The 27,804-nt window shown below is 51.6% G+C and overlaps 8 protein-coding genes across 8 annotated transcripts; 5 read left to right on the forward strand and 3 right to left on the reverse strand.

Moving 5' to 3' along the window:
• Positions 1 to 166: 166 nt before the first annotated feature.
• Positions 167 to 3,487, forward strand: HDA1 (Histone deacetylase hda1). The gene is made up of 3 exons (XM_062910956.1): positions 167 to 2,508; positions 2,562 to 2,829; positions 2,883 to 3,487. Exons 1-3 carry the CDS (start codon positions 628 to 630, stop codon positions 3,206 to 3,208), a joined length of 2,475 nt encoding a protein of 824 aa, XP_062766945.1. The 5' UTR covers positions 167 to 627; the 3' UTR covers positions 3,209 to 3,487.
• Positions 3,488 to 5,040: 1,553 nt separating this feature from the next.
• On the forward strand, positions 5,041 to 5,733 carry QC763_0052590 (uncharacterized protein; the record flags this gene model as incomplete). The annotated part of the gene is made up of 1 exon (XM_062905779.1): positions 5,041 to 5,733. One exon carries the CDS (start codon positions 5,041 to 5,043, stop codon positions 5,731 to 5,733), a length of 693 nt encoding a protein of 230 aa, XP_062766946.1.
• A 509-nt stretch (positions 5,734 to 6,242) lies between these two features.
• On the forward strand, positions 6,243 to 8,603 carry QC763_0052600 (uncharacterized protein; the record flags this gene model as incomplete). Its single annotated transcript, XM_062905780.1, has 2 exons — positions 6,243 to 6,649; positions 6,714 to 8,603. The coding sequence occupies 2 exons, from the start codon at positions 6,243 to 6,245 to the stop codon at positions 8,071 to 8,073; spliced, it is 1,767 nt and encodes a 588-aa protein (XP_062766947.1). The 3' UTR covers positions 8,074 to 8,603.
• Positions 8,604 to 8,814: 211 nt separating this feature from the next.
• Positions 8,815 to 10,939, reverse strand: QC763_305110 (uncharacterized protein). Its single transcript, XM_062910957.1, has 3 exons — positions 10,430 to 10,939; positions 10,018 to 10,148; positions 8,815 to 9,940 (listed from the first exon to the last, which is right to left on the reverse strand). The coding sequence occupies exons 2-3, from the start codon at positions 10,141 to 10,143 to the stop codon at positions 9,053 to 9,055; spliced, it is 1,014 nt and encodes a 337-aa protein (XP_062766948.1). The 5' UTR covers positions 10,144 to 10,148; positions 10,430 to 10,939; the 3' UTR covers positions 8,815 to 9,052.
• Positions 10,940 to 16,477: 5,538 nt separating this feature from the next.
• On the reverse strand, positions 16,478 to 16,747 carry QC763_305113 (uncharacterized protein; the record flags this gene model as incomplete). The annotated part of the gene is made up of 1 exon (XM_062910958.1): positions 16,478 to 16,747. The coding sequence occupies one exon, from the start codon at positions 16,745 to 16,747 to the stop codon at positions 16,478 to 16,480; it is 270 nt and encodes an 89-aa protein (XP_062766949.1).
• Positions 16,748 to 19,264: 2,517 nt separating this feature from the next.
• QC763_305115 (uncharacterized protein) lies at positions 19,265 to 19,828 on the reverse strand (the record flags this gene model as incomplete). The annotated part of the gene is made up of 1 exon (XM_062910959.1): positions 19,265 to 19,828. The coding sequence occupies one exon, from the start codon at positions 19,826 to 19,828 to the stop codon at positions 19,265 to 19,267; it is 564 nt and encodes a 187-aa protein (XP_062766950.1).
• Positions 19,829 to 23,996: 4,168 nt separating this feature from the next.
• Positions 23,997 to 25,340, forward strand: QC763_305120 (uncharacterized protein; the record flags this gene model as incomplete). The annotated part of the gene is made up of 1 exon (XM_062910960.1): positions 23,997 to 25,340. The coding sequence occupies one exon, from the start codon at positions 23,997 to 23,999 to the stop codon at positions 25,338 to 25,340; it is 1,344 nt and encodes a 447-aa protein (XP_062766951.1).
• Positions 25,341 to 26,060: 720 nt separating this feature from the next.
• Positions 26,061 to 27,194, forward strand: QC763_305124 (uncharacterized protein; the record flags this gene model as incomplete). Its single annotated transcript, XM_062910961.1, is given in 3 exon segments — positions 26,061 to 26,189; positions 26,202 to 26,251; positions 26,465 to 27,194. 3 exon segments carry the CDS (start codon positions 26,061 to 26,063, stop codon positions 27,192 to 27,194), a joined length of 909 nt encoding a protein of 302 aa, XP_062766952.1.
• Positions 27,195 to 27,804: the final 610 nt, after the last annotated feature.

Genomic DNA, 27,804 nt, shown 5'->3' on the forward strand with positions numbered 1-27,804 from the left:
TGGTGATTTTTGTTGATAAAGAACAGAAAGGACTGGTTTCCTCAACTGCCTTTGCTCCTGCTTTGCTCATTATTCTGTGGTGGGGCTGTAGCGACTCTCAGTGGCAGGCGGTCCAGCGGTCTTCAGCGGTCACTAAGCCACTTACTCCAGAAACCAAACAATACCCCAAAACCACACTCATCATCACCCACGACCACCCACACAAGGCATGCGCCGCGCTCTTCATAGCTCAGTCATCCCATTATTTCAACGAGGTACGTGTCTCTAGCATTCGGTTATTTTCTGAGGCCTGCTCAGAGCTCTGCGCGAGGAGTTTCGCACCGCAGCAACTGGCAGATCCAAGCAGCATCCCGTCTCATATCAGATCCATCCCCTTCTCGAAGTACCCGTCAACATCGAACACCCGACGGCTTTCCAGCCAATATCCGACACTACTAGTAGTTACTACACTACACGTGTATTCTGGAAATCGCCTCGAACAGAGATTTCTTTGCATTTCCTATTACCAAGAATCTGGTAAGGCAAGCATCGTTTGTTTGGGGCATGACCGGGAGACTGCTGCAAGTGCCAGCCTCCAATCGTCTCATCTCCGACTAGTCTTTGACCATTTCATCTCACGCACTTGAAATGGGTCACGTAGCTGGGCACTGTGCTTATCATAGCCCTATATCTTTCCTCCTCTGCCTAGCTCATATCCTCAAGCCTTCTGCCTTGTTTGCCCTTGGCACCTATCTTTTTCACCTTCCTCGACACTACCTCTGTTTATCTTCAAGACTCGTCGCTAACAAAAGCCAGACAAACTTGCCAAGTCTACAACACCTTCGCTTCGCCTCTTCCATTTGCTGGCCAGGTCCTTGCGGCATCATGGACGTTGACCAAGATGTTGTGATGGATGGGACCGCGGATGCGCCTTCTATACAGTCCGCCAATGGCTACTCAGAACCAACGTCCAAGTCGGGAGGGAGCTCTCTGGAGACACCAAACGGCCACAGCGCCGACAGCAGTGCCGAAGGGACAGCTTCCAAGAGTGGCGAGCCTGGCTATCCTGAAAGTTTCCGACGAAAAGGGATCCTACCAACCGGTTGCTGTTACGATGACCGCATGAAGCTCCATGCCAACGCGGATTTCGGGCCAAACCCTCACCACCCAGAAGACCCATCGCGTATCGAGGTCATCATGAGGATCTTCAAAAAGCACGGTCTCCTGTTTACGGGAACAGATGCCGAGCTCATCGATGTCATTAACAACAGACCAACCAGCTACATGTGGAGGATTCCTGCAAGGGAAGCGACAGAAGAAGAGATCCGTACTGTTCATAGAGTCGAACATTTCAACTGGGTCAAGGCTCTGTCCACCAAGACCACGCACGAACTCCGCGATATCTCAGCCATGATGGACCAAGGTCGCGAGTCCCTCTATGTTGGTAGTATGACATACGAGGCCTCTCTGATCTCGGCCGGTGGTGCCATCGAAACCTGCAAGGCTGTCGTTACCGGCACCGTCAAGAATGCCTTCGCTGTTATCCGACCACCAGGACATCACGCCGAGTACGACCAACCTATGGGTTTCTGTTTGTTCAACAACGTACCGATTGCGGCCAAAGTCTGCCAGAAGGAGTACCCCGACATTTGCCGCCGCGTCATGATTCTCGATTGGGATGTCCACCACGGCAACGGCATTCAGAACATGTTTTACGAGGATCCCAACATTCTCTACATATCTTTGCATGTTTACAAGAACGGAGACTTTTACCCAGGAAAGCCTGATAACCCCATGATTCCGGATGGCGGGATGGAGCAATGCGGTGCTGGAAACGGGCTCGGCAAGAACATCAACATCGCGTGGCACGACCAGGGCATGGGCGATGGCGAGTACATGGCGGCATTCCAAAAGATTGTTATGCCAATTGGCCATGAGTTCAACCCCGACCTGGTTATCATCTCTGCCGGTTTCGACGCTGCCGCCGGAGATGAGCTCGGCGCTTGCTTCGTGTCGCCTGCCTGTTACGCTCACATGACACACATGTTGATGTCTCTGGCGGGCGGCAAGGTTGCCGTTTGTTTGGAGGGTGGTTACAATCTGATCGCCATCTCCAAATCGGCCCTGGCTGTCGCTCAAACCCTCATGGGTGAACCACCCCCGCAGATGCAGATTCCAAGAATCAGCAAGGAAGCCAGCAAAGTCCTGGCCAAGGTCCAAGCTTACCAGGCTCCCTATTGGGAGTGCATGCGGCCGGGCATCATCGACGTTACAGAGATGACCAAGAACGACTCGTCTCGCCTGCACGACGTGATCAGATCATCACAGAAAGAGAAGTTATCCAAGTACGGCATGCTCCCGTTGTATATCCAACGGGATATCATCTTTAGGTCATTTGAGAATCAAGTGTTGGTGACAAAGGGCGTGCAGTCCGCGAAGAAGCTGCTGTTGATTGTACATGACCCTCCCGAGCTGCATGGGCAGCCGGATCCCCTTGATAACTCTCTCGAGCCACACAATTCTTGGGTCGTGAGTTTGCCTGTATCTTGTAGCAACCTGGATAGATGACTAACTTTGTGCAGTCTGATGGTGTGGCCAAGTACATTGACTGGGCTTGCAACAATGACTTTGGGGTGATTGATATCAACGTCCCCCACTACATTACCCGAACAGACGACACGGAGCACTTCACCCCGAGAATGGACGAGAAGACTCTCCAAATGCATCTTCAAGAGCTGATGTGTTACATCTGGGACAACTACCTCCAGCTCTACGACGGGGCAGACGAGATCTACCTGATGGGGGTGGGTAATGCCTACCTCGGGATCAAGGTCCTGTTGATCAACAGAAGTGAGTATTCCCCTCCATATCCCACGACTACCACACTGCTAACTCTGATACAGACGTCCGCAACCGAATCGCTGGCATAGTAAACTTTGTGGACGGCAGTCTCCGGCCTGTCAAGTCGGACGTGGACGAGGACTTGTCGTCATGGTACAAGGACAACTCACAGGTCTATGTTGCCAACGACCACGCTTGCTGGTCGGACCCGGATCTTACTAGGAAGGTGATGAAGAGGCGGTTCGGGAATGCCATCAGGAGCGAGGTGAATGGGTTGGCGCCGATGATGAGTAGGCATTTTAAGGATGTGCTGCGGTTTATTGCTGAGCAGGCGAGGAAGCTTCACGGGGGGGAGACGACGGAGGATGAGGGGAATAGGAGGGGGTGAGGGGGTTAGTTTTTTTTTTTTTTTCTTTTTTTCTCTTGGTTTTTTTTCCCCTCCATCAGAGAGCGAGGAGTGGCTGGGGTGGTGGATAACCGCAGCGTAGGCAAGTTTGGTTTTAACGGATTGGGGTAGGAGGGATGTGGAAGGTGGTGTTTGCTAGTACAGCGAGGGTAATATTTGGGATTAAGTGTATACTGGATCTAGTATTGAGTCGTCTGTTGTGTTTTTGATGATGTGGTGGTTTTGTGTGTTTTGCAATCATGCGTGGTGATGTTGGACGGGGGTGTTTGGCAAGCTGTGGATGAAATCACTGGTGCTGCAAAAGAAAGTCAAAAGGCCATCTTTCGAGGTATATTTCTCTTTTTGAAAGGTATTAGTTAACCGCAATTACACAGGTGTTGGGTGTGGGAATGGCAAGAACCCTAACCCTCCAACGTGCAACAGAAAGGCTTATCAGATAAAAAGGGTTTTCTTGGCGGCGTCTGTGCCTCGTCGCGTCGGCGGCGCGCGCCACGCTGGACACTGAGAAAAATTGTGGGGCGCTGCTGGCTTTCCTTGAACGACATTTGGGAAGAGCTGACTGCGAGGCTGAACCTTCTTGATATTGTTTTTGTGTGTTGTTTTGATAACGAACGTTTGAAGATTACGGAATTGAAGAGATATATTGATATCATGGAGCGTAGTAGGAGGTATGTGGGCTTTTCTTTGCGGTGCTGTTGTTGGATCTCGAGTGAGATGGATGGGTGGCGGTGGGTGATATGGGGGAGCAGGATGGAGGAGTCATTGGGACAGTAGGGGGATGATGGAAGACAATAGGGATTGATGGGGTGGTTGGGAGGTATTGTTGATGTCGGCGTCGAGTGGTGGGTGAAGGGTTGTCGGTGCTGGGAGCAACTGGTAGCAGCATCGTCGGGTAATGGGACGACGACGGGGCAGGGACATCGAAAGGGAGAGGTAATTCAAGGCCCCCATTGGGGGGATGAGAGTTTTTTTTCTGCAACACGCAGCGACAGTCTGGAGGAGATGTCTTGACAGCTTCGACCGCCACTTTCACCACCAACGACCTTCACATTGAAGACAGCATCTACTTGCGTCTACATCACATCAGTCTTCCATCTCGGTCAGCTTCAGCCTTAGCGACGACTCACTTACACCATTACCCTCATCGACTCGCTCACACCTGACCGCGCGAGGCTCTCATCTGTTGGTGTGTGCCGTCACCACCAGTCGCAGGTTGACTAGACCTCTTCATCCTACATCCTACCAGGATACCGCGCTTCATCTACATTCGAGCAAGCGAGTATTATCTCATCATCCCGACAGCTGCTTGGATCACGGCTTTCGCCTTAGAAAAGGACCTCAATAGCCCGACATCCTCTCGTCTGTTTCCTCGGTTGAACGACGAGCAGCCCACCGGCGAAGGGTTGTCCTGATCAGTCGTGTCATTCCCAACATCTATCACTTCATTGCGCCGCCCTTTCTCTCAATTCATTGGGTGAAAGCTACCTCGCACGGCGAGTTATTTACCTCATCAAGTGGAAGATATCCATCTTGGAATATGTAAGTGTGCCTTCTTCCCTCTAGAAAAGGCGTGGATTGACATTTCATCAGGTATTCCCAACCTCATCACGAAGCTCGCGAGCACACGACGCTTCCAGTAGCAAACCTCCATTGACCCCCGCGCGCCCGTCACCCGAGCAAGCAATTTTTCGGTGACCTACGAACTGAGCAGCGCGAGCAAACGACGCTTTTCGGCCTGTCGTGCTTCTATTCCGGCTTCAAGTCTCCAAGAGTCGCCTTCGAACATTCTATTTTCACCGTTCAAGTCGAACAAGATGACCCAACCGAGTCTTCCAAAGGTTATCTCGGAGTATCGCTCCAACATCAACATACATTCCCCCAAGGGCAATGTTCAGCCTTGCCCTGCTACCATCAACACTGCTATGCCCGCCCATACGGCCGTTGCTTCTACATCCAATGACGCTCCCAGTGCCGCTACCGTGGCAGCTCAGTCATGCCTGGAGATGCGGCTCAAGTTCTGCTCGGACGGTACTTTCGAGAAGATTGCAGGGGCTCCTCGGGCGTTCTTCAGAGACAATCGCTCAATGACTGATTCCCAGCTTGCCAAAGAGGTGGCTCGGATGGAGCTCCTGGTTGCTTATGAGAAACCCGCTGTCACTGGTGTTTCTCTGCCTCCAGGTGAGACCACCTCAACCACCGAAGAGAACACGGCTGTTGATGTTGGCGCGTCAGCTTTGCCCATCAAGTCGATGAACACTGAAAGCTTCAAGGCTGCCACTGCTGGAACAAAGTTGCCTGGTCCAGTTGACAAGAACGTTGGATCGAAGCCAACCAACACGAACATCGCCCCAGCTCATATTGGCAACCCAGCTGCGATGGACGAGATTTTGAATCAGTTTCTTCTCGCAGCAGATCGGCCCATAAGCGTCGCAAGTGGAGCTTTGACGAAGATGAGGAAGCTCTCGTCGACATCAAGCAGAGAAGTGAAGAGTTTTATCGTCAGATAGAACCTGTCAGTCGCCGCACACGTCTCTCGGGATCCTCTTTCTATTACGTGGAGCTAGCTGTGGATGATGAGGAGTTGTAGGCGGGTCATGGATTCATCAGCAACATCTGGTGATCAGAACGAACATGTCGACTTCGAGTTACTGGACCAAACAGGTGTCAATTTCGTGCAGGCTTAGGTTTTATTAGGTGGAAGGATGACGGCGTGGGGAGTGAGTGGGAATCACTGCTATCAGTTCAGGGAGATTCTTTCAGGGACCTCGGTGAATTTTAGCTAGCTTAGCTCTCAGTGGAGCTCTCGTGGTTTTCACTTTTCATACGTCTTTCTTTTGTTCATGTGTTTTTTTCTTCGTATTTTTTTGTGCCGATTTTTTTTCTCGTTGATCAGGGCGTTGATACTGACGATCGCGACGACAGATACGAGGACGGCGAAGTCAGAAGGTACGGTGCAGGTGAATCTTATCGACCTTACAACCGTGACCGATCACCTCCCCCACGACCACGCAGTCCCATGAGGGATCGCGGTCGCACCCCGCCGGGAGGTCCCGACAGCTATGTCCCCGGCAGACCGTCTCCTCGACGCAGGTCACGCAGTGTTGATCGCTTCCGCGACAGATCAAGAGATCGTGGTGCCCCTCAGCGTTGGCGTCGTAGCAGAAGCCGAGGAAGAACCGACTTGCATCGTGGTTCTCCAAGAAGAAGCCCAATGAGAAGATCACCGCCTCCCCGGTTCATGTCTCCTCGGCGAGACGACCGCCGTGATGACCGGCGAGATGACCGGCGCGACATTGACAGAAGAGACGATCGCCGAGATGACAGGCGATTTGACGACAGAAGAGATGATCGCAGAGACGACAGAAGAGATGATCGAGATGAGCGCCCTCGTTCTCCTCTCCCGCGTCGCGACTTGGACATCAGGTGAGCATAACTTTTTATTTTCGACTTTTTGAGCAAGCTTTTAGTAACTCTTGTGTGGTAACAGACGCAGGTCCCGCTCGCCTTTTGACAGAGACAGAATTCGCCGGGACCGTTCTCCCCCTCTGAGACGTTCTCCTCCAGCCGGTCCCCGCGGCGGAGGTTCTTATCGTCCTCGCTCTCGTTCTCCGGAACGTCGAGACCCTCGCGATGACAGATATCCTCCTGCTGCCTCGACCTTCCGTCGCCAGTCACCGCTGCCCCGGGATTCCGTCAACACTTCGGTGATCAACTCTCGCAGCGGCTCTGGTAGATCCTCTCCGCGGCCTCCTTCTCGTCGTGGCCGGGACGATCGGTCTCGACCTCAGTCTCCCGCGCCCAGGTCTCCGCCTCGTCCGCCCTCCATGAGAGCGCCAACTCCCGTACAAACTTCGGCTCCTCCCCCGCCCAGAGAGACCCCCAGACAGGCCCCGCCGCAGCCCTCGCCACAGCAGCCTGTCCAGTTAACTATGCAGCCAGCCCCAAGGCCAGCGGCTACAGAGATCAATTCTACTCCCATGCGCTCTCCTCCCCGGGCCCCGGCAGCGCTTAGAGCCCCTCCCACCGGCCCGGCCGCCTCCCGCAACTTCACCTCCCCCGTGGCACCCATCCCGCAACACTCGACCCCTCAAATCCCCCCGAGCGGCCCAGCCCGGGATACTACTAGTCCTAGCATCCCGCCCTCCGGACCCCGCGGCTACATTGCTCCCTCCCCCAGAGGCAACTTCACCCCTCGCAACAGCATCGGCGGAGGAGGCCGCGGCATCAACCCTTCCTCCTCCTGGGGCCCGCCCAACTCTGTCTCAAGGAACCACAACCACCCCTCCCATCTTCCACCTCGACAAACCTCCTCCCCTACCATCCCCACCTCGACCGGTCCCTCCTCCATCCCGACAGGTCCCCGCTCAGCAGGGGGTAGCATCTCGGGCCCCTCCCACAACGGCCCCCCCTCCACCGGCGTAGCCTCCCCCTCCCCCTCCACCCCCTCCGTCTCCCTCCCCCCTCCTACCGGCCCCTCCGCTGGTGTCAACACCAACAGGCCGTTCAACCCCCCCACCGGGCCCGCCTTATCCTCCCCGCAACCCCCTCGCGCGACGCTGGCTCAGAATCTGATGAGTACCTTGCCCCCTCTCCTTCCCCCGGGCAGTGGCGGGAGATTAGACCCCTCAATGGCAACAATAGACGAGAAGGACCCCCACTACAGAAAAATGAAAGAAGACGAGGAAAGGCTGAGGGAGGAGTTGAAGGTGCGACAAGAAAAATTAAGGAAGAGCATGAGGGTGTGGGACCGGATGGAGAGGGAGAGTAAGGGGTGCGAGTTGAAGAGTGAGCTGAGTGAGAGGAGTTTGAGGGGGCTGAGTGGGGAGGGGCAGGGAGGTGCTTTTTAGGCGGTTGATTATGGGGGTGGTGATTGTGGAGGAATCATTGGTGTGTAAGGTCAAGTTGACGATGGCTGTGTGGTCATGATAGCCAACGACATCTCACTGAAAACGAGAGAGAGAGAGAGAGAATGTGGGATATTGTTCGCCAAGAGAAGATGGTAATGGAGGGGGGGTTGTTGTTGGGGGAGGGGAGGGAAAATTGGAAGGTGTTGTCTGCTGCTTTCTTACACGACCGAGATGAACTGGCTGGGTTAGACCCCGTTGACATCAACGTGGTTGTCTCAGGAAATCAACAGCAAAGTGGACACCAAATGTGGTCAGGCAAAGCAGACAGCAAACATGGAGAAATCATAACTAAAGAGAAAGAAAGAGAGAAAGGAGAAAGGGCGTTGGTTTTTCGTGATGATTACTGTACATATTTTAATAGAGCTTGATGTAATATTCCTGACGGGCTTTTCCAACTTGTGGTCTGAGGTGGTTTCTTCTCTGCTGGACCCCAAGCTCGAAATAAAAATCATCATGGCTCTAACACCAGTCTCAACTTCCTAAGAAAGGATCATCCTTCCGTTGCCTTCCCCTCCACTCACCATGGTTCATGGTCTTCCAGATCCAGCATAGGGCTTCTGATTTCCTCAACTATCAAGGTTAAGAAGATACAACACCAGATGCTGTGCTGATGGGTATGTGTTTCTCCAGCTACGTACCAATGGCACCTTTTAGACTACCACGGACAAACATCAACGAAAAGATGGACAACATGTAAGGATCCTCGGGACCGTGACGTCATCCAGTTCGCACAGCGCACAATCACAGTCAAGTAAAAACGACAAAATGTACTTCTAAAGCTTCATGGTATATTTTGCTACCTAGGCTCCAAACGCAACCCAAACCCATTTTCAGTCGAGCGTGTCGTCTTCATCTAGGAAAAAGGGCACACAAAGCGCGCACCCATCACCAACTACAGTCTCGCGGGGACGCAACCGAGTTAATGAGAAGCATCATACTTGGCGACATAGGAGAGGAGGTCGAGCACACGTCTGCTGTAGCCCCACTCGTTGTCGTACCAGGAGACAAGCTTGACAAAGTTGTCGTTCAGGGAGATACCAGCCTTGGCGTCGAAGATGGAAGAGTTGGCATTGCCGTTGAGGTCAGAGGAGACAATCTCGTCCTCGGTGTAGCCGAGAATGCCCTTGAGCTCACCCTCGGAAGCCTCCTTGAGGGCGGCCTTGATGGTCTCGTAGCTGGCGGGCTTCTCGAGACGGCAGGTGAGGTCGACAACGGAGACGTTGGAGGTGGGGACACGGAAGGCCATGCCGGTAAGCTTGCCGTTGAGCTCGGGGATAACCTTGCCGACGGCCTTGGCGGCACCGGTGCTGCTGGGGATGATGTTCTGAGCAGCGCCACGGCCACCGCGCCAGTCCTTGGCCGAGGGACCATCGACGGTCTTCTGGGTGGCAGTGTAGGAGTGGACGGTGGTCATGAGACCCTCAACGATGCCGAACTTGTCGTTGACAACCTTGGCGAGGGGAGCCAGGCAGTTGGTGGTGCAAGAGGCGTTGGAGATGACAGCGGCCTTGCCGTCGTAGGTCTTCTCGTTGACACCCATCACGTACATGGGGGCATCGGCCGAGGGGGCAGAGATGATGACGCGCTTGGCACCACCCTTCAAGTGGGCGCTAGCCTTCTCGGTGGTGGTGAAGACACCGGTGGACTCGACGATGTACTCGGCGCCGGTGTCCTTCCAGGGGATGGCAGAGGGGTCGCGCTCAGTGTAGAACTTGACGGTCTTGCCGTTGACGATCAGATCGCTGCCGGAGACCTCAATGGTGCCCTTGAAGACGCCGTGGGTAGAGTCGTACTTGAGCATGTACTCCTGTTATGGGCGGGCGGGGGTGGTGGTCAGTATGCTGTCGGAAAAGGAGGGAAAGGCAATGGCGGCTAGCTACTTACAGCGTACTTGGGCTCAATGAAGGGGTCGTTAACGGCAACGATCTCGACGTCGGGGTGCTCAACCGCATTGCGGAAGACGATACGGCCAATGCGGCCGAAACCGTTGATTCCAACCTTGACAGTCATGTTTGCTGTTGGTAGAGAGAGAGAGAGAGATGGTGAGTAAGCTGTTTCGTTTCCAGGGAATTGCAGGAAGATATGTCGAAGAGAAGAAGAGACGAGGAGATGGAGAGAGAGCTTTTGAGGGAGAGACGCGAGATAATAAAGTTTTTCCAGTCCTCAGGCTGGCCACCTAGTCCGGGACCGGGCAGCCATTGGGTGGGAGCTGGTGTCGCTCGAGAAGGTCCGATGCAGGCGGGGTGAGGCAGGAGGTGCGGGGTTCCAGTTGATCTTACTCGAGGATGGGACTTACCTGATGTGTGTGTGGTCTGTGTGAAGAAGTGGAAGGGGAGGGATGCTCGACGAATTCAGGAGAATACGGCGAGATTAGCAGATGAAGTTGTTGATGGGGAAAGAATGAAGAAGGAAGAGGAGACGCGACGGGTGGTGGTGGTGGTGGCATGAGCGACATAAAAAAGGGTGAGCGACCACACACGAAGGTGGGGTGAAGGTGGTGGGCTGTGGTGCTTCCCATCCTTCCTTGCCCTGCTTGCATCACCGACCCCTCCCTGCTGCCGTCGCCCGCCCGCTCAAAAAGATAGTGCGAGACTTGCTGTTCACCCCACGCTGACAAAAAACTCAATTCCATTAGGGGATCAACTAAGGATCCAAGGTATCATCCTGCCATTGGCGATGGCTCGCTTCATCGCCACCAGCCTGCCGCTTAGCGAAAAGACCTCCGTCACCGGGGGACCTGTCACAGCTGTCGCCCTGGCCAGAGTATTGCTCTAACTGTCCCCGACCCGCCGCCCGCGCGGGTGCGGTAACGCTGACGTTTGTAATTCTCGACTGTCTCCCGTCGTCTGAAATCGCGCATCTAGCTCTGTCGGCCGGCCAGGCTGGGGGTGGGTGGGCTGAGCTCAACACCACCATGCACATCGTGAGCCTCATTCTGATCTAGAGTCCCAAAGTACTTGCCTAACAGGTCCAAAACAACCCCGGAAGGCCAGTCTCGGGCTACGGAAGCTGTCATCGGGTTTACGAAAATGAATGTCCGGTAAGAAACGGACGGGCACGGCTAAAAATGGACCTCTTCCACGGTTAACTCTCGGTATATGCTCCAGCTGTTGTCAATGATTGCCGTTTGAGTATCCGTAGTCCTCGCCGAGAGCCAATCACCAAGATGAGATTTGTTTGACCATTGGATTTCCAAGTTTGCCCATTCTACGGAGATGACTAGCTAGGTATGTTCTCGATGTGTCCGGATTACCACCCGAGAGCTCCGTGTTCGAGAAGTCGGTCCGCGAAGAGTCATCTAGTCATCCAGTAATCTAGTCATGCCACCCACCCAACTTCCAACACGTGCTGGGCGGACTGGCCGAGTTGGTCCCCTTATTCCCGTATGCACTTATTTAAAGTCAGCAATGGAAGTTGATGATATTCTTCGTGAATCTGATGAGGATTGAGGGCTGTGGCCTGGGCTTCGCTCAACAACATCTGCCAAGCCACCCTATCCATGCCTGCCCCTCCATGTGCCCCACCAGCCCTATGCCCGCTCTGAGCTTGATGCCATGTCCCTTCGTCCCTGAGCTGTTCCGTCTCTTCCAGACAAGGCAGCGATATGACAGTGGGTATGGACTGGGCATCTCTCCTGAACTGACGGCCAGCTCCATGCACAAGACGTACGGCTGCCGTCCATCATTTCGCCTGCGCGCATGTTGTCGATGGCATCTGGGGCGATGGACACCGCAAGTACCGACGTCATCCAATAGTGACCGGGCCCCCCATGTCCAACTCCTGAAGCTCTTGTGGGTCTTGCCGAGAGAAGCTGCTGTTGAGCTTTCTTCAGCTTTCTGCTTCGGCCGCGACACTCCGAGATGGCCTGCGCCGTGAAGGGGTTGGTGAGGGAATTCTGGATGGGTTGAGATGGGATGGGATGACTTTCTTATCTATTTGTATAGTAAATGGGTCCTGCTGTGAGACACAGCGTGGGGGTTGAGCAAGAGTGTAAAAAGAGACTCGGCCGACCGTTTGAACCTGACGTCACAGTTCGTCTGATACTTTGGGTGAGGGGGCTTTGAGCTTGAGATGAGATGTTCGAGTTGTAACTTTTGAGATAATACACCCGATTATTGCTCCAACGCCATGCTCAGGCCCAGCATATTCAAAATCTCTTCTCAAAGGCGCTGAGACATGAAAACTGCCCACAAATGCTCTGTGGAACCAACACAAATGCTGGTCCTGAAATGAGTGGAGGTCACTCTCACTCGCCATCTCAGGTATCACAGAGTCATATTGCCATCTCGTATTCCACGAAATCACCTTACCCTCTTTGTACCTCAGTGCGGCTATTACGCACCGGGATATGACGCATTGCGCATAGTCGACACACGTCTTCAAATCCAGGAACGGGAATTGTTGCCAGACCAGCAGTATCCTGGTACCCCGGCACCTTTGCCGGAGACGACAAGAGGTAGCATGTTGCCGGTCATTCATTCTCAAGCAATTGAAATACGTCTCGGAACAGGCTCCGGCTTGAAGATGGCTCTGCGGGAAAGGGGGGTATACATATGTTTTGCATCTCTAGCTCCAGCTGCATGATAACATCTCTTTTACAAGAACCTGTAAGGCCAATGGAGCTCCTCCTTCTTGAAATGCGTCTTGCCCGCCCTGGGAGCTGGTGGTGAAAAGTGGGAGATTGGAGATCGTTCACTTGATGAAGGGTCTCCCGCTGGTTGGGGAGGATAGGTAGGAAGAGGGCTTGTATGGGGAAAGACGACATTCGCCTGCTCCACAGTTTGTTCCAGTCGCCGCAAAGTTGAGTTTGTCTGGTTGATAGTGGGCCTGAGCTGGTGTGTAGCCGGTTGCTTAGGTGCGGACGATGGCTGTGCGTCTTGGTATGTTGACCCGCGAGGGGGTGGTGCGCCCTCTTGTTGTGTCCGATGGTTGAGTTTGTCGGTCAAGAACTTCCTGACGATGCAGGCTTACTTTGTTCTTGCTGTTACCTGTGGAGTAGGAAGCTGAGAGGTTGGCAATGGAGCCCTGGTGTGTTCGTTTCGGGATGGAAGGTATTACGATGTCCCGCGAGGAAGAAAGGGGTGGAGTGAGATGTAAGGAGTGATGGCAGGTACCGGCTGGTTAATTGTAAACATGAGTCTATATAGAGGAGAGAACATTTACGGAGCCACTTATTTATCTTATCAGTGCCCCCCTCCCAACGTATTTACTTACCTTTTCTATAACATAGTAAAAGGCCTTAGAGGAAAATTAATAAAAGTTTAATTTATTTTTGAAAGCATTTAAATTATTTTTCAAAACCTCTCAATTATCTTAATAGTCTTTAAACAATCTTTTAAAACCCTTAAACTATCTTTTAAGCCCTTTTAACTATCTTTTAAAGCCTCTTGATTATCTTTCAATATATTTTAACTATCGTTCAGAGCCTATCAAATATCTTTCAACCCATAATAATCATACTTCGCAAGATAGTTAAATCTTATATTCAGGGGGGGTGTTGGTAAGATGAATAGTGGGCTCCGTACAGGTTCTCTTATATATAGAGAGGAGGTTTATTGATGAGGTGAACATGCCTTCCCTTTGGTGCACTGCTTCTTGACCAGCTTCGCAGGGACCAGACTGACTGACTTCAAACCGCTTCTTGGAAGCAGGAATAGCACGAGTATCTACGAAGTCCATCCTGGATCTTGTGCTTCTCGGGGCCGGAGACATTTGTAGTGGTGCTCCAAGAAGCTCTTGGTGAAAACATCTGTTGACGCTGTCTTTTTGGTCCCATCCACCACTGCATCTATGTTGCTTTGATGATCATACAGAAGGCCCCAGCCGGTCAATTGGCTCACGTCTTGAAGAGCTCGGTTCATCTCAGGCTTAGGCGCGCGGAAGTGATGATCGTCGGCAATCGCATCTCTCTTGGTGAGTTACTGGCCAATCTGTCGGTAGATCTCAGGGGGTAGGTACAGAAAAGCTTGACTAGTGTTGTTCGAAGCGGGTATGATCTCGTTGTTGGCCGGTCTGGGTTTGCTGCCGCGTCCCCAGCCTGTGTTGAATCTTCTCCTGTCTCTCTTTGAGCTGGAATTGTGAAGGTTCGTCTGATGGCTCGGGAGACGGTCCTGATGGGTAGCTGTATGGTGCGGTAAAGGGGTTCTGCCGATGGTTTGGTTGAAAGGTCGGCTGAAGTACGACAAAATGTTCACCGGCTCTCATAGACGACTCGTTGAAGGGTGCGAGGCTTGCTGCCATGAAGATGTCTATTCATATATAATGGCCCCGTCCCGAAAACCTGCCCATTCCGGGGCACCGGCCTGAGCAGTCATTGCTGAAGTTTCAAATTGATATCGTCCGGAGTTGTGAAGGTGATTTCAAGTTCCCAGAGATAGATTCTGGCTTCTTCTAGTTCGGCGTTTTTCGTCGTCGGGAGTACTGGTGCGCTCGGGCTGCTCAATATGAGCGTTTACTCGCTGGTGTTTGGGTGTTACCCAGTTCATTCCGGTTGAAAAAGGTCGGCCCTGACGGTGAATATGTGGAATTGATCCTCAGGTGCCCTATTTGGACATATTGGCTTTTGCTGTGCCGACCCTGGTGATGATGGGTTTCATGACCTTAGTGCTACTGCGCCGAGACAACGGATGGGCTTTCTCTGCGGACGACTTTGGGTGGAATAGGTCATAGATGGTATGGTAAATATTCTGAGGATGCATCCGCCAAGATGCCCTCCTTTTTTCACTAAGCCTGGAGACGATGCCACAAGGAATGAGCTATCTACATATATCTACAGCATCAAAAAGCTTCAATAAGGTACTTACCCACACAGTCACATGTCAGAAAAGACCATCGATCCAACCGCAGTGTCGCTGATCACCAAAAATCTACAATATCCTAGAATCCAATACTTGATTCCTAATCAAATCCAAACTTTAATCAGGGTGGTCGATGGGATGAGTTGAGATGAGACGGCCCTCGATTTGACTTAGCTCACCGGCCCAGGGCCTCCATTTGGCTTGAGGCCATCACGATTTGGCTCATCTCACTGGCTTGCAAGACGTGGGACGAGCCGGCGGGTAGATTTGACTTGGCTTGAGCAAAATAGGACCAATTTGGCTCGTCTCACAGGCTCATCTTACAAGATAAGTCAAAACCGTCTCATCTCATCGACCGCTCTGACTTTAATATCATCTCTCAAAAATCACTAGGTTACCTACTTGTTTTCGGGGCCCAGAAACTGTGACGTCTGTGTTTGGTTGGTTGGCATTGCCCTGGAGTGCACGCTTCACCTCTTGATCTTGATCGATTGGACCAGCAGCCTTTTGCTTGTTTGCTATAACAGGTAGAGAGTCATCAACAGCAACAGCAACAGCCTTTGACTTGGTCCTCGGTTGGTTCTCCTAAAGGGGATAGTTGGTGTGGTGGTAATTGCCCCTATGACTTTGTCGGAAACTGCTCTACCAAAGCTATCAGAGGCCCTCCTACCCTAGTCCCAACCGTCGTGAGTCTATGAGGCGTCGGTTGTGCTTCATCCAATCGGTTGACAGTCATTGCCATATCTCTGAAAGAAGCGGCGGGACAATCCGGTGATCTTGATGAAACCCGCGTGCGAGCAGTGCTTCAGTGACTGCATCCTTTTCTCCTTCCCCTTCCTCTTTTCAGTTGCAATGATATCCGGATCCGCCCGGGCGAGATAGGTTGACAAATCGAGCGGTTCGACGGGCTTGCAGGCGCCGTTGGTGGTATGAGTTCCCTTCTGGTGACATCAGTGCAGAGGTCGTGGATGGAAGAGAGAGGCGCGAGGTTCAGGCGGCCGAGTTATCGACAGGGACCCAAAGGTGTTGCGGAGGAGCAGGAAGAAGAATCTAAATCGGAAGACTAGTGATAGCTTTGGGTCTTCTTTCGCTGGCTGATACTACAGTTTGACTGTGGCACTGAGAGGTGGATATGGGTAAGGAATAACGTGGCAGGAAATTGATCTTCCGAGGAACGTTGACTGCGATGGAAGGTAGCTGTATCCGAACCACGTGAAGGACGTTGATGAAGTGAGATACGCGCCAGAGAGCATCATGCTATACACCCTTCGGTAATTGTCACCTTCACATATATTTATAATACAAATGCACCCCCAATATCTAGTAGGTGTCGTTGACACAGTCTCCTAGAAACGAAACGACTACCCACCCCCTCCCCCCCCCTCAACTTCACACCAAACCTTGTTCATCACCTCCGCTGCAACGCCTCCTCTTACTTTGGCCCCCTTCACTCTCTCTGCCATCCTGTATGGTCCTTGAAACGAAGGAGTTTGTCCCTCCAGCTCTTTCTGTCCATTTTGGCCTTATCTTTTACCAATTGAGCCGCTTCAGCTGTCAATATTTTTCCATCGTTGATTCGTCTTCTTCTTTCTTCCGAGCTCTTGGTAGAGGCGGACAATCCGGTTGGCAACATCGTCCACTGCGCTGTTCATATCGATGATGAAGAGGATCTTGCAGAACTCATTGCGGGACTTGCCGAAGCGCATGATCGGACGCGACTGGGCCATTGCGATCGTAGAAAGGTGGCATAGGGTTGTGTAAGGTACCTTACGTGATCTTCTTTTTGCACAGGTGGCACCGGGTAAATCGCCTGCCATTCTTGTTATCCAGGTGGCACGGAATTACTCGCTTGCGGTTCTCGTGCCCCAGATCCAGATAACAACTTGTTGCTGGCTTGCCCAAGAAGTACAAGATCAGAATCTTCCAAGAGTGCTAAGATCAAAGCGTTAAGTGTGGCTTCGTATAACATGGTGTTCTGCGCGGCTAAAGGCAGGGACTGGCTCGTGGTAGAAGGATTGCTGTAGATGATTGTGAGGCTAAGTCTTGCTCCCTTTACGAAGGTTATGCTCCAGCCCCAGAGATAAAATTTTGGGTAAATCGATCAATATTCTGATTGAATCGAGAGGGGTGGGAAGGGTTTGGTTTCTACGACTTGGCAGGGAAACAAGAATAATTGCCTAGAGATTGTAAAGGCCGGGGAGATCGAGACGCTTACCTGGGAGCGCCAGAACGGTTGAGACCTGGATCATTGAACTGGTTCATCTTCCTCCTGTTGTTTTAACCTTTTTGAAATCCACCGACGGGGAGATGAAGTTGTACGGCTTCAACCGTTCGACGGCGCCCACATCGTGGCCAAGTTGTCAAGGCCAGACTCAGGACCTACGTCGAAAACACCTACATTCCTCAGGGCATAACCATCTCATTACAGCTCAAGTCCTTTAACGATAATTCAATCCCCGAGGTAACTTCGCGTAGCATTTGGTCCAACGGAGTAGCGATTACTCACGTTCCCAGGCGTTCAAGAGGCTTCTGAGACTGTTCATTCACGACCGGGCAATCACTCGGAATGAGAGGGTCATGTACACCCTGAAATTGAACATCCCTCAGGGACCTGAAGGGGTCGTGAGGTTAGGCGAGGTTGAAAATGGAGAATTTCTTAATACAGAATAATCGGAAGACAGTATGTAGTGTGTCTAGCACTCTTCACAACGACGATGACAACCCTTGAGGATCAATACAGGCACTAACAGGTCAGCACAAAAACCAACTATTCAGGTACAGTCCTCAATACCAAATTAGTCTGTTCCCCTCCCAAACCCTTCTTCCTACTCTCCAACAACCGGTAAACCCAGGCCTGGCTCAGTTAGGCCCAGCGTCATCCGGCTCCTCCCCAATGTGAGAGCACTTGGGTTTTCCGCGACTGCTGCCAGGAATACCCATCTCTTTTTTGATGTGCAGAATTTTGTCCGTACATCTTTTTCTCTCGGAATAAACCTCTTTTCTTCCCGCCTCGACGTCGCCCATTCCCTGTATTCCCAGCAACTTGAGGAGATTGAGGACCCTGCCCGTCTGACCAGCTTTTGTGTACGATGGTGGTCTGAGCTCTCACAGCTCTAGCTTACCCTATTATTCGGTCAAACCGGTTATGCTATGTACCCCGGGCAATGAAAGCCCAGAGGTACCAGGCGAAGTGTCTTAAAAAGCGTCCGTTTTATATAAAGCAATCGAAAGAATAGGTTCGTATACTATGTCTAACACTCTTTAACATGTCAATGATAGCCCTGAATGCAACAATCACAGATATTGACGGAACAACATCAAAACCGATCATTCTGCACATCACTCCATTACCCCCCATATTACTAAACCATGATACATTCCTTCCCTTGCCTAATCATACACCACTTAGTCAAATGTCAAAAAGACCGAAGCCCTTCATAATTTCTCTGCCAAACATTTCTCTCGCCGTGCCCAGCTCTCCAGAACAGACCAGGCGACTGTTCGCCGTTACTCCCTCCAGCTCCCTCAGTCTCCATTTCCCTCGTCCCCGGAACGCTTAGCGTTTGATGCTTCGCGATGGTGCGATCGCCATTTCTCTCTTGATATGAAGTATCTTGTCGCTGTAGCTTTTGCAGGCCCTTTGAGCCTCAGCCCTTGCTGCTGCAGCTTGTAGAGCATCAATTCCATCGTCATTGACCAGCGAACAAGCTGAGGGCTCTGACCCCCGGGAATATACATTCCCAACTGAAGAGCTAGGAGCTTTCTTTTTGGATTCTGTTGATGAGGTTGCAAGGTCTATTGTTGTGAGATTTAAGGCTCGCTGGGCTCTCCCTCAGTGACGGCGGTAGCTTTGTGGATGTTGGTGATCTGCTTTGGGAAGTTAAAAGGCTGAAATTCAAGTATATAAAATCAAAAAGAAGGCCCCACATTATGGGCAGGGTGTAGTGTCTGCCCACTCAATGTATGCCAGAAGCTCCGCGCAATATGAACGCTGGATCCTCTACACGGGGTGATCAGAAAGCCATAGGTATCAGGCGAAGATCTTGATAGTTGTGCATCATATACGTAAAATAATCAGAACTAGGCATGTAGTGAGTGTCTAGCACTCTTCACAATAACAATGACAAACCCTTGAGGACCACTACAACAATCACAGGTACTTACAAGTCAGCACGAAACCAAATATCCTACACTCCCTTGCATTAACCCCCCATCTCTACACTATCGTACATCTACCCTTGGTATTTATTACACGACTCTACAACAACCGGTCATCGCTGTCCTCTCTCCATCAGTCTTCTCCTCAACCGGGAAGGGTTTCCTGCTTACTCGCCCTACCACAGGGAATGCCCATCTCTTTTTTTGATGTGTAAGATTTTATCCGTGTAGCTCTTCCTCTCGGAATAAGCCTGTTTCCTCGCCGCCTCCACATCACCCATGCCCTCAAAGCTGATCTCTGAGCAAGCAGGGGGCTCAGGGCCCAAAGCATCAATTAAACCCTGGATTCTGCCGGGAGTGTGCATACCCTCAAGGAGAACTAGGAGCTCATTCTTGCGGGTACATACCCCTGTGCTGCGTGGCTGAACTTCCCGCCGCTGCTGTGGAGCGTCATGCTCGTTGTGCCCTTCATCCGCAGCGGCATTGGCTTCGTGCTGGTTCTTGTTCATCTGCTCATGCATGGCAATCTCTCCCTCGACCATGCGAGAAGTTTCGTCAAAAAGCGCCTCCGCAGCGCGAGCAGACGCCACGGCGTTGTCGAGAGGCTTCTTCAACCAGACAATGACGGCGTTCGGCTCGTCGACTGTTGCACCGTTATGGACCCGAACACCAGGTGTAATCTCCTCAGCCTGAGACTCGAGGTACTGAACGGTCTCCATGTTGCGCTGGCGGAGACGCATGGTGTTGTGAATGTTTTCGAGGAGTTCAGTGGGCGCCGTGGTTGACTGACGAGAGAAGGTTGAGGTGCTGAGCTTGCAGGGCTGATGGGTTCTCCGCGTTGATGGGCTGAGGGTGGTTAGGGACAGGAGTCTGATGGTTGACTTGAGGCATTGGGGAATTGTCCGCGGTGGGGGGGGGTGGGGGGGGTTGGTCGTATCCCGAGGTAGCAAAAACCGTGAGGGTAACTGGGCAGGATTGTTTAGCCTGATTACTCTCATGTTGATTGGATTTGTGATTTAAATTATGTGTGACAATATCAAATAATCTTGTGAATATAGAAATTCAAAGAGAAAAGCCCGGTGGTATTTGACTTCCTGACCCTGAGGAAAATGAAGGAAAATGCGGGGAAGTTGCTCAGATGATAGGGACAAACGACTTACTTGGGCAGACCAGAACCGCCGGTGCCTGTATTGTTGAACCCAGACATGTTGGTATGCTGCTTTTGTCGCAGGGGACAGAGCTAAGTATTGACCTGCAAAGCAGTGGTAACGGTCCAAGCAAAGCCAAGAGTAAGTTCTCCATAAATTCGAATGAATTGCTCAGGACAATCGGAGATATTTTCTTCGGAGAGTCGAAGGTAGTTTGTCACGAAAGTCGCAAGGAAGTGTTGAGGGAAGTGGAATATAACGGCTGACAAAAGTCGAAGAGTGTTGCTCAGAAAGCCGTCAGATAACCTAGCTCTCCCCGAGACCTTCCATGCTCGTGAGTTTGTACACATCAAACAAGCCTTGATACTGTCCTGCCTTTCCGTGTGGAGTGTCGAGAAGCTTGGGATCATCGTGTGTCAAGAAAGCATTTATAAGAAATCATGTCGAGCTGGTCCCCTGATTCAACACTCCCTACAGTAGGTTACATGCGATACAGGCCCTCTAGCAGTTGTCTTAATCCTTGAAGATCCGTGCTGGTCTAGACCCCCTTCCCTGCGGTAACGTAAGGTATTCGAATTCATCCTCATTTCCCAAACTCCCATTCAATGCCTTGTACTTTATATCAATGTATACATCACCCCGAACGCCAACGCACAAACTCTCCCATCAGGAGGTGACGAGGCCACAGGTGACACCAAAAGTGATGAATCCGGCCATCGTACCAGTGGCCAACGAACCGTTGATATATAGGCTGGGTGACTGTTCTATGACTCTGGTGGTCAACACATCAGGCAAACCAAACCTACTTCTGACCAAGCCAAGCCAAACAGGAAACGCATGAGCATCATGGTCTTTGAGTCAAAGAGGCACGAAAGGCACCGAGGACACATCATGATCATCAAGAAACCATGCCCAGAAGCTCATGCCAAAACTCGCCCGTCCCATTATCCTACAAAGTGATGATACACTATTCAAACAACCCCAAGCCTCCAATTAAATTAACAGTTACCACCTCCCGCCCCCCAATTCCAAATCGTAGAGCTACACCCAAACCCCCCTTCCCTCATCCTCCTGGATCTGTCGCAAGACCTCCTTTTAGACGTTATCCATGAACGTCATGTCCGAGAGGCCCTGCTCCCATGTGGTGTCTGCTGTGATAATCTTATCAGTCCATAACTTTCTCGCTACCCGGGCTTCGTCTCTTGCCGCGTCGTAATAAGGCCACTCGTTCGGTTGGGCAAACGCTCGTTCTAAAGCCTCATTCATTTTTTCTCTATTATTCGGGCATTTTCAGCTTGGGCGTTGTCATTATCATGTGAATCTCTCTCGGGAAAGTCGAAATATTCGTTTCGCTTGTTCAGGGTGTGAGGGGCCTGATTGGTTGTATGCTGGTATCGATTTTGTATAATGGGAACGAATAGTTCAAGAAAGATGGGATGAGGGGGAAAAGCTTACTCGACTGACGGGATTATCACGGTTACCCAGCTGGCTAGAGTCAGGCATGCTGGGAACCTGCTTGAGTGATGTGATGCGATAATTGAGGGGATCTTGTTTAAATCCCTGATCTCGCGCGGTGTTCATATCATCATCCAAAACCTGCCCCCACTCTTCGAAACGAGCCTTTTTGCATCAGTAATTGCGCCTATATGACCAAGCCGTCATCTCTCTGCGAGGAGCCTCAATGACAGCAGCTGCCTGTCCTCATCCCCTCCGTGTTGATTTCTGAAGCCAGTGAGTTTGCCGAGATCCCCCGGCAGTTGCTGGCTGATTCTTTTGCGTTGAAGCTTCACAGGGACGTTCCTGACGATAAGGAAGATGTTGCCGGCGAGGATTTACCCCTTGACCTCCCTCAGCAATATCGATGATGAGCTCTGCATCCCAGATATTGAGGGGATTCGAGGTAATTGTAGGGATTGGTAGGCCTGATCTTCCCCTGTCTTCCAAGGTTGTTTGATTTGCCCGCGACTCAGGGGTCAATGTTGGGGGACGTCAAACTTCTGGATACACCACAGAGTCGAAAGAAGATGTGATGGTGAGAGCGGATGCAGGAATGGCGAGTGTTATGGCATTAGTTGGCTATTGGCACTTAGAAGGGTCAGTGTGGGCATGGAGCAACCTTGGAAGAGACAAAAGGTGTGCCGTCAGAGCACAGGGAACACCGCCAGTCTTCTACTGCAGTATTGGAAGGTGAGCCGCCATCAGTCAGAGGTCGATGGTATATGAAAGATACACCTTATGGGCTAGAAGATGGAGGTTGATAGTCTTGTGGAAAAAGGGGTCAAACAAGGGAAACCGTCTGCAATATCTTCCCTCTTGTCCTTTTCCTCTATCTCTCTTATCTGTCACCTCTCCGGCGCCCCACTTATTTCCTGCTGCTGGATTACCTCTCGCTGAAGTTTGCACTCTTATTTTCTCTTCCTCTTCCTCCCTCTGACCGCAGCAACCCGGCTGAAACTCGTGTATCGACCGACCGACCGACTTCACCCATAATATCCAACCACTTCAACCATCACATCAGCTCATTCCTACCTCTCTTATCAAAGATGTCGAATAACTCGCAACCTTTTCTCTTTTTTAGTTCGTGGTCATTTCCCTTGTCTATCATCTGACTCATCTTCCTTGCGATGGCATCGGCTTTTTCTTGAGCCGAGTTCCGGTGATGAATGGCTGATGTTTGATCTCGTTGATTACGCCAATCTAAAGTTAAGCCCCTGCTTTTTCAACAGTGTCTTATCACTGACAACTTCTTTAAACCAGGCTTCATTCGACCCCCATCTCGAGGGCGATGGCTACCGTCCTGTTAAACTTGGCCCTTGAGGTGAAAGCTGTGGAGGATCTTCAATCAGACATGAGGGCATCTCTGATCACTTCAAGTGATTAGCTGAACGAGCGTTCCAGAACAACCATGAGCAGATTGGTATACCGCTTCCGCCCTTCCCAGTGTTCCTGCTTCGCAGCCTTGACCATATGGTGGAAAGGGAGCATTCAGATGAGGGGCGTAGCTGAGAATTTCTGTGACAAGGGCTGTATTATCAGGGCTTGGAACTCATGGTTCAATTTCAGGCTAATAATCTTCAATGGCCTCGAAGAGCGTGATACTGAAAGAAGAAGAAGGAATACAGTCTTGGTGATCCCGAACGCGTATTTTATCCTCCCTCGCGTGGCCCGTGCCCCTTGTTGGCCTCAGGCCTTCGCCAAGTCCTCCAGTATCCTACCAGGCCAGTGGGCTTCCTTGATAACCGCCATGCCTTCTGATTGCCTGCCTCACTTTCAACGAGAGGCTCACAACTTGCAGTTACCCCTCCTTGCGGTGATATCGACAGTGTTGTTGGTCGTGGTTGCGGGTGGTTGGGTTTTGCCGTGTGACAATTTCATAGCGCAGTATGTGATCATTAGCAGCTGAGGCATCGCTAGAAGATAGTTCAAAGTTGTGGACTTGTGGTCTACCTAGGTCCCCAGTTGGATGTGCGACGGGAGAGATATTTATCTTCCCTGTGAGTCAGGCCGGTGGTGATTCACATCATCTGAGTCACAAGTTGTTGAGAGATAGGCGTTTACGCCATTTGCTAGTGTTCTTAAAGCTGAGCACGAAGACGCTCGGGCATGTTTAGGTTTAGCCTTTCAGCTACAGCGAGGTTACCACAACCACAATACATGGAAAGTATGAGTCACGTGTTATGCGCTGATCGTCTTAAGTTCGACCAGTAGGTAGGTAGTTGCGCCCCGTCAGCCTTCGACAACAACCCCCCTAGCCTCAAACATGCCGTCCCTCCTAAGAGCTTTCCAACTAGGCTGCGAGAGTTACATCTCCTCAGCATCATTTCGAAAGCCTACTGTCTTGCTGGCTTCTCCCTCATTTGGAAGGTGGAATCATGGCCACATGACAATGCGTTATCGTACTGGCCACACAGCCGGTATGCCACAGGATGAAGACGGCCCCTTCGCTCCGGAGGAGAGAGAAAAAATACGGAGGCTTCTACAGCAAGGTTATGGGCTTTCTGATGTCTTTCGCTTGGAGGATCATATCTCGCGGCGCTCCCGAATGGTATTTGATGCTATGGTGGAAGAAGATAAGGAGCTGGCGAGCCTGGTGCGGAAGCGGAAACGTGGGAAATGGTCGGATGAAGAGAAGGAGCACCTAATCAAACTCACCAATAATCGCCGAAGAATTGACATCGAATCCATCGCACGCCAAATCGGTCGAGGACCAGGAGCCATTAGATACCAGTTACGGTTGATGGCAAAGGAAAAGAGTGCGGAACTGGGAAATGACACCGTTTATTTGTCGGCAGCGCTTTTGGACAAAGCTCTCGGAAAGGAAAAGCAATCCATCCTCGAGGCACGAATGTGCCAAATCATCGACCGACTGCTGGAGGAGGGCGACGCTACAACCCAATGGAGAACCATCTTAAGCGCCAAATCGGCAGAAGCTTGGGTGGCAACCATTCTCGCGTTAATTCCGACACCGGTGAAGCACATCTTGGCCGCCCCCAGGCCGCCCACAGCTGCAGATTGGAGGAGCTTGGCTTGGCAGGATACCAGCTTGTTCGGGGTCTATGCGTGGGTTCTCAAGCGTGGCCGGGGCTCCGGCCTTAACCCACTTCGAGTAGAGGACTACGTCTACATAGGTTCAGCCACCAAGTATGCCCATGGATTGTCTGGGAGAGCGCTTCAGCATCGTGAGGGACGTTATTGGGAGAGCGGCCCTCGTCTCAGTGACCGGATCAAACAACGTGGCTTAAGCCGTATCACTGGACATTTTGCTACTCTCCTTGTAATGGAGCCGGCGTCTTCCAAAATTGAGGATATAATCAAAGCACAAGAGCTCGTGGTATTTACCGAGGCAATCTTTACTATCTGGTTTGGGGCGCTCACAGAGACCGAGTCGGCTGGCGTGACTGACCGCGCGGGGCAACACCGTCGTCTCCACTCCCTGTCTCCCTGGGTTCACACGCAGCGGTTCAATTACAGGGGACTGTGTTCTCACAACCCTTTACGTCTTGATTTGGAGCCCCGGGGAGGAACCTGCTCATCTTGCCCTATGGAAAATACTGAACCGCGTCAATCCGGGCCAGTGGCGGACAACAGAGCAACGGAGGGTTGATACCTGTCTGGTTTTTGTTTTACCCTTTTGGCTCCTATGCCTTGAGCCTTGAGTTTCTAAAACGTTCGCTTGCGGATATCAAATGAGTGTACACGGATTCTAGATACGAAGACTGCCGCACTAATGATGCCAAAAACCCTCCATCCTTCTTTCAGTCGCGTGCGTTGATACGGTGTTCATTTTGGAGGTGTAGTCGCGGAAGGCCCCAAAGTAATTCCACACCTCAACTTTCTTGCCAGCCGCAGCCATCACCGGACAGAGGCGTCGGAATCAACAGGGGTATTCAAAGACTCCATTTCTTGACATGACTCAAGCGGTGACTATGACGATGCCTTCCCATCATCCACGAGAGACAGAATGATGGGTAGGTAGGTACCTGACTGGAGCCATTCCCATAGGTCATCAACAACAGCAGATGACACAAGACCTCACGCCGTCCACCATGTCATCACCAATCCCTAAATACCGGGATGTCTCGACCGCCACCACGGATTTATCACCGACAGCCACAGCAAACACCCTCAGCTCTCACATACTCAACCATGCCTCAGCAGAACCAGCAGAAGACCTTGATCAAAACGGAAGTCCCAGACCAGGACACTCCCAAAGATTTCAGTTACTACCGCTTTGTAACCAACGAATGGTGGTCAGTCTGGCTGTAGGACTCATAATGAAACACACACCGGGACTGGAGGGTTCCTCGCGGGGAATAAGAAAGATATGCACAAGCTCACTGACTTGATCCACAAGTTCAAGAAGGTGAAGTCGGCAGAGGTGCCAGATAACTTTGTGTGGTGTCCGTGGTTTTGTGATGATCAGAATATCAAGTTTGCGGAGGAGGCAAGGGGGGTGACGGGGGGGGGGTGTTGGCCTCGGGTTGATGGTATGCCGGTGCTTAGGAGGGTCACGAGGTGGGTTGAGTTGGTATGAGGTAGAGGGATGTTTTACCTAGCAGGATACCTGAGATTGGAGTCTTGTGGTGTGGGATTCGAGGAATGGCGTCAGACAATCTCGGAAACCCTTGTCACAGCGGATATGAATCCTGATTTTAAACACTTGGGACATTGGTTATCGTGTCCGTGTGAGGTGTGCATAAGATGTCAGCATATAATTATGTTCATAAGCATTGAGATGCATGGCTTGGGCCTTCCCATTTCGATCCTGTTATCACCTGAGGCAGACATTGTTCCGAGGGATCAGCAGCAGCTCATCTTGCCCCAGCAAGTTCAAAGTCCAGCTGTTGCAACCCCACAGTCAGACCTGACCGCAGTCAGCGAGCCCTTGCACCGCGAGCATTCTGCTGCTCAGGACACAGTCACCCAAAACGAGCGAAAGACTCCCCCAACCAATGGCAACCAGCAGGCCAAACCAGTCCACAGCAACAATATCAACCAACCCGTCACAAGTAGCGCTGGGTCTTCTGGGACCGGGGCTCGAGCTGGTCATAATCCCATGAAGGAAGCTGCATTCCGAGGGGCGGAAGCTGCAGCCATGCTGGTAACCACCGAGACCTTGCCGCAAAATACCGCATTCGGGAAACAGCTTACCCCCGTGGCAATGAGCGGGGAGTTAGCACAAGCGCAATGCAAATTCCTGGCAAGGTTGATTGCTGAGAGAATCCTTCGAGAATCCGAGTTCAACGAGTCTTATCATGCTTTCCAACGGGGAAGTATCAAAAGCCTACATTATCTTCTTTACACCAAAGCATGGCGCACCGGACGCGTTTTGGGCCTGCGGTTTGTGGGGGGACCGTTGGGTAACCGAGATGCTGCCACCATCTCACAGATTGAACATTTGATGCACGAGATTCCCTGGAGGGTTGCGAGGACCTTTTCTCGTACACAAGGGGTTTGAAGCTAATCGGCTGACTTTACCGAGGGGGTGATGAGGTTTGGTGCAGTGAAGGTGTTGCGGCGGATTGGGGGTTGATTCCTGATGGAAACCCATGTACCAGAGATGTAAGATGGTGTCTTTGGGATTAGCCTCGCCGCCTCGCGTTGGGAGGACGTCAACAGTGGAGCCGAATGTTGGTGGCGGATGACTAAGCACAAGGGCTTGTTCATGTTTTGTTGGTAAAGCTTGGCAGGGGAACGGTCAGGGGGGGGGCCGAGACTGACGAAATGAGGTTTTGATTGTTAGCATTGTGGAGTAGTGTTTGAGTTGAGGTCAATGGGATGATTGTTTATTGTATCCTCTGTAGGATGTGAGTCTGCTTCGTTTTTGTTGTGTTTCTTTGTGTTTTTCATGATTGATTTAATATTTGGTGTGGCGATGAATGACAACCCGGAATGCGAAGGAGGGTATGGAGTCAGGCATGACTGGACTTTCTGCAGCACATGCAGATCTATATGTATGAGCGCGGTGGTCTTGAGATGTGTTAGATCTCAAGCAATGTCTTTGGTGTGTTGCGGACTTCTCACTCAATGGGAGCCGGTGGGAGGCAGGTTCTCCGGCGCATGTTGAC

The sequence above is a fragment of the Podospora pseudopauciseta genome, chromosome 3 (genome assembly GCF_035222475.1).
Source record: "Podospora pseudopauciseta strain CBS 411.78 chromosome 3, whole genome shotgun sequence".
NCBI lineage: Eukaryota > Fungi > Ascomycota > Sordariomycetes > Sordariales > Podosporaceae > Podospora > Podospora pseudopauciseta.

Excerpts from the sequence above, each read along its gene's own strand:
- HDA1 (XM_062910956.1), top strand. The coding sequence starts at position 628 with ATGGGTCACGTAGCTGGGCACTGTGCTTATCATAGCCCTATATCTTTC. Across the intron at positions 2,509-2,561 it reads AGCCACACAATTCTTGGGTC|TCTGATGGTGTGGCCAAGTA; the intron begins GTGAGTTTGCCT and ends AACTTTGTGCAG. Across the intron at positions 2,830-2,882 it reads GGTCCTGTTGATCAACAGAA|ACGTCCGCAACCGAATCGCT; the intron begins GTGAGTATTCCC and ends ACTCTGATACAG.
- QC763_305110 (XM_062910957.1), bottom strand. The coding sequence starts at position 10,143 with ATGACTGTCAAGGTTGGAATCAACGGTTTCGGCCGCATTGGCCGTATC. Across the intron at positions 9,941-10,017 it reads TCATTGAGCCCAAGTACGCT|GAGTACATGCTCAAGTACGA; the intron begins GTAAGTAGCTAG and ends CGCCCATAACAG.